Source organism: Trachypithecus francoisi, unplaced genomic scaffold (assembly GCF_009764315.1).
Source record: "Trachypithecus francoisi isolate TF-2019V2 unplaced genomic scaffold, Tfra_2.0 Lachesis_group3, whole genome shotgun sequence".
Lineage (NCBI taxonomy): Eukaryota > Metazoa > Chordata > Mammalia > Primates > Cercopithecidae > Trachypithecus > Trachypithecus francoisi.
The window spans coordinates 225562-229299 of NW_022681468.1; the positions used below are offsets into that span (position 1 = coordinate 225562).

At 44.0% G+C, this 3738-nt stretch overlaps 1 gene segment (V, D, J or C); it reads right to left on the reverse strand.

The window, feature by feature from the left end:
* Positions 1–1772: 1772 nt before the first annotated feature.
* LOC117069748 lies at positions 1773–2428 on the reverse strand. The segment is given in 2 exon segments: positions 1773–2185; positions 2289–2428. Coding segments are annotated over 2 exon segments (444 nt in total).
* Positions 2429–3738: the final 1310 nt, after the last annotated feature.

The following is a 3738-nucleotide window of genomic DNA, read 5'->3' on the forward strand; positions in this document are numbered from 1 at the left end:
ATAAAAACTCTGAACAAAATACAAAAACAAGAAAAAAAAAAACCTTGTACTTGTTAAATCAACTTCTACAACTCAATATCTAAAATAAAAATAGCCTAATGAGTAAATAATCAGTTTTACACCTTTAACAGTATTAGACACTAGAACTCATGTTAAACGTTTTTCTCCATGAGTAACGGTCCATTTTGTGGTGTACTTGGCTGGACAATACTTTGTAGTTATTTGATCAAACACTTATCCAGGTGGGGGTGTGAATTTTTAATAGACATTATTAAAAGTGTAATAAGCTGACGCTACGTTAGGCAGATTATCATCGATGACGAACTTGGCCCTGATTCCGTCAGAGCAGAGCTGGAGAAGGTCAAACTCCATGGTGATTAAGCGGCTTCAGCTGTTTCTGAGACTTCCCGCCTGCACTTACTGCTGGCCGGTCCTGAGGATATTGGATGTGTCCAGTCATCCCCCAAAATCGTCATCCCCTACATCTCACAGGAAAGTGGCGTGTCCCTCTGCAGCTTGTCACACCTAAATTTCAGACAGAAAGAGAATCTCTAAAATCAAATCATATTTAAATGAAAATGAGCATCGCAAGGGAATTATCCATGGGCACATTTACGTTGGTAAAAGAAGACAAGTGTTTTAAAAGATAACTGAGGAGGCTTACATGAACTGTTTTCAGACAATTATCATGGGATAGAATAATCAATAACAAGGGCGGAATCAGCTTAAGGTTGGACAGGGAGTTGCAGAGCAGATATCCCCACAATGTTAATTCTCTTATTGTGGTGGTAGCCTTTGTTCAAGGTTGTGGCTGTGCAGAGTATCTTTATGATAGTTCTTGCTATCAGGGATGTGCGCATGAGAACCCTCTATCTGTGACCTTCTCCAGCTTCACCTGTAAAGACTATAACATGAGTATCTCCATTTCAATTCTCACAACTTTCACATCCTCTTCCTCACACCACTAGTGAAGAAAGTTACTGTGTGAAGATTTTTCAGAACAGGATTAGAAACACATCCACATCCCACGTTAACCAAGCAAGCTTGTCCCCTTCCGTCCCCACTGGCAACTTGCATTTCCAGATGAGTCTCCAGGCAACACAGTGGAGGGTCCTGAGTGACGAGAAGTGAAGAAAATCCCACCAGCCTCTCCCGCGTGACCACAGTGGCCACAGCCTGAGACCCACCTGAGCTCCAAGAAAGGGCTTGAGGCCTGGAATTTTGACCACAGGGTAAACATCTTCCTTTTCCAGAAAGCTGGAAAAGCAAATGGAAAACTGAGAATAACAACTAAAAAAGAAAATAACTGAATTAGGAACAAAAGAAGCACCAGATCAGTGTGATGCTGATTTGCATACTTCAGTGTCAGGAGAAGGGCCAGACGTGAAACCTGTGAGGTTCTACATGACAATGACCCTGCCCAAGCCTCTCTATTGTCTGTGACCAGCATCTGTAAAGACTGTTCTAGTCAGGGAACCTCACTGAGGTCCCTATCCTGGGTCTGATTGGAAAAGACTCACCAGGAAGCCCTGAGCTTGCTCATGACTCTGATCCTGGTGAACATGGTTGAGGACTTTTCATCCCTGTAAGCATCAACCCACATTTGTGCAAGTGAGAATAGCTCTTCATATTAAACTAATCTCTCTCAAATACTTAGAGAAGACATTGTTAGGCACAGAATCCTAAACTTAGAGAGGTTCCCGGGGAAACTGTAAGAAGTAGAGGAAGTCCCACATCCTGACAGGAAATCAGCCTCCGTCTGCACCTGCCTCTGGGGTTGACTCTAATCAGTGGGTCCTGAGCGCCCCCTGCAGCTGATTTCCCCTAGCGTTCCCGCAGGGAGGTTTGTGTCTGGGCTCACATTGACTTCCCCTCACTGTGTCTCTTGCACAGTAATACACAGCCATGTCCTCGGCTCTCAGGCTGTTCATTTGAAGATACAAGGAGTTCTTGGCATTGTCTCTGGAGATGGTGAATCTGCCCTTCACAGAGTCTGGGTAGTATGTGCTACCACCAATGCTAATAGCTGAGACCCACTCCAGAGCCTTCCCTGGAGCCTGGCGAACCCAGTGCATGTCATAGCTACTTAAGGTGAATCCAGAGGCTGCACAGGACAGTCTCAGGGATCCCCCAGGCTGAACCAAGCCTCCTCCAGACTCCACCAGCTGCACCTCACACTGGACACCTGCAAACACAGAGACACCCTGGTCAGAAACTGCCACACATATCCACTGTTTCTCTCATTCATGTCCACTCCCACTCAATCTCTCTAGTTCTCCATGAATCACCTCTTAAAATAGCAACAAGGAAAACCCAGCTCAGCCCAAACTCCATGGCGAGTCCTCTGTGTTCAGCGCTGATCACCGAATGGAAAGTCTTGGAATCCAGGCCTGGGGCTCCTCTCCCAGAGCTACAGGGTCAGGGCTGGGCTGGTTTTCATCAGCAGAGGGAGGGCCCTATTTGCATGTCCCCCACTATATAGCAAGCTCTGGGGTGGGATCTGAGGAGAGGCCGGGCTCAGTGCAGATGAAGTGTCCTGGCGGAGATTGGTAGTAATTCCATCACTCAGGAAAATACAATTTTATATTATGTGATTGTGCCTTGACTAACATTTAGCTCTCACAGTCTGATTTTATTTTTACATATTTACACTATACGTTTAATGCAGGTTTTAATGTTATATTTTACAGAAGATAATTTACATAGAGAACACAGCAGTTGTGCGGTGTGTCTAAGATTACACAACTAAAAATATTCAGTCCTATTTTCTGGTCCTGTGCTCTATTCACCAGAGGAGGCGGCCCCCTAAGACAACTACTGGACAGCGTGGACCAGGCCTGGTGAAGGCTGCAGGATTCTCCATCTGTTATGACAACTTTCTGTAATTTACCTAAATATTTAGAGAGAGCCATCGTTCGTGTGTGTATTTTCCGAAGTCAGTCATGTTTCTTGTGTCAATACCAATCTGTTTATGGCTCCATTTCAGCAAAATGTTCATTCATTTATTTGTTATCGCTTTATTCAAGTGTAAGTAATAAATAATTAATTCAAATTTATAGTGAATTATTTGAAAAATGTAGACCTATGTTTGCAACCATTCAATCAGCACTTCAATCAAGTTTTGAATAATTGAATTAATCCCTAAATCTTCTCTTATTCCTCTGAAATTTAACTCACATCCCCATTACTCCCAGCACCACATTCTCTTTTTTTTTTTTTTTTTTTTTTTTTGAGGCGGAGTCTCGCTCTGTTGCCCGGACTGGAGTGCAGTGGCCGGATCTCAGCTCACTGCAAGCTCCGCCTCCCGGGTTTACGCCATTCTCCTGCCTCAGCCTCCCGAGTAGCTGGGACTACAGGCGCCCGCCACCTCGCCAGGCTAGTTTTTTGTATTTTTTAGTAGAGACGGGTTTCACCGTGTTAGCCAGGATGGTCTCGATCTCCTGACCTCGTGATCCGCCCGTCTCGGCCTCCCAAAGTGCTGGGATTACAGGCTTGAGCCACCGCGCCCGGCCTGCACCACATTCTCAGAAAAATTTAAATCTTCTCCATGTTAATTTATAATAGTGGCACCTTCTAAAATTTCTACAAATGTGTCATATAAAATTTACTCTTAATTCCTTAGTGTTTTTTACTTAGCAAAATTCTTTGATAATTTAGCCGTGGTTTTATATGAGTGAGGCATGACTTGATTTCACACTGCATCATATTCCAGTACCTAAATATATGTCAAACTATTTA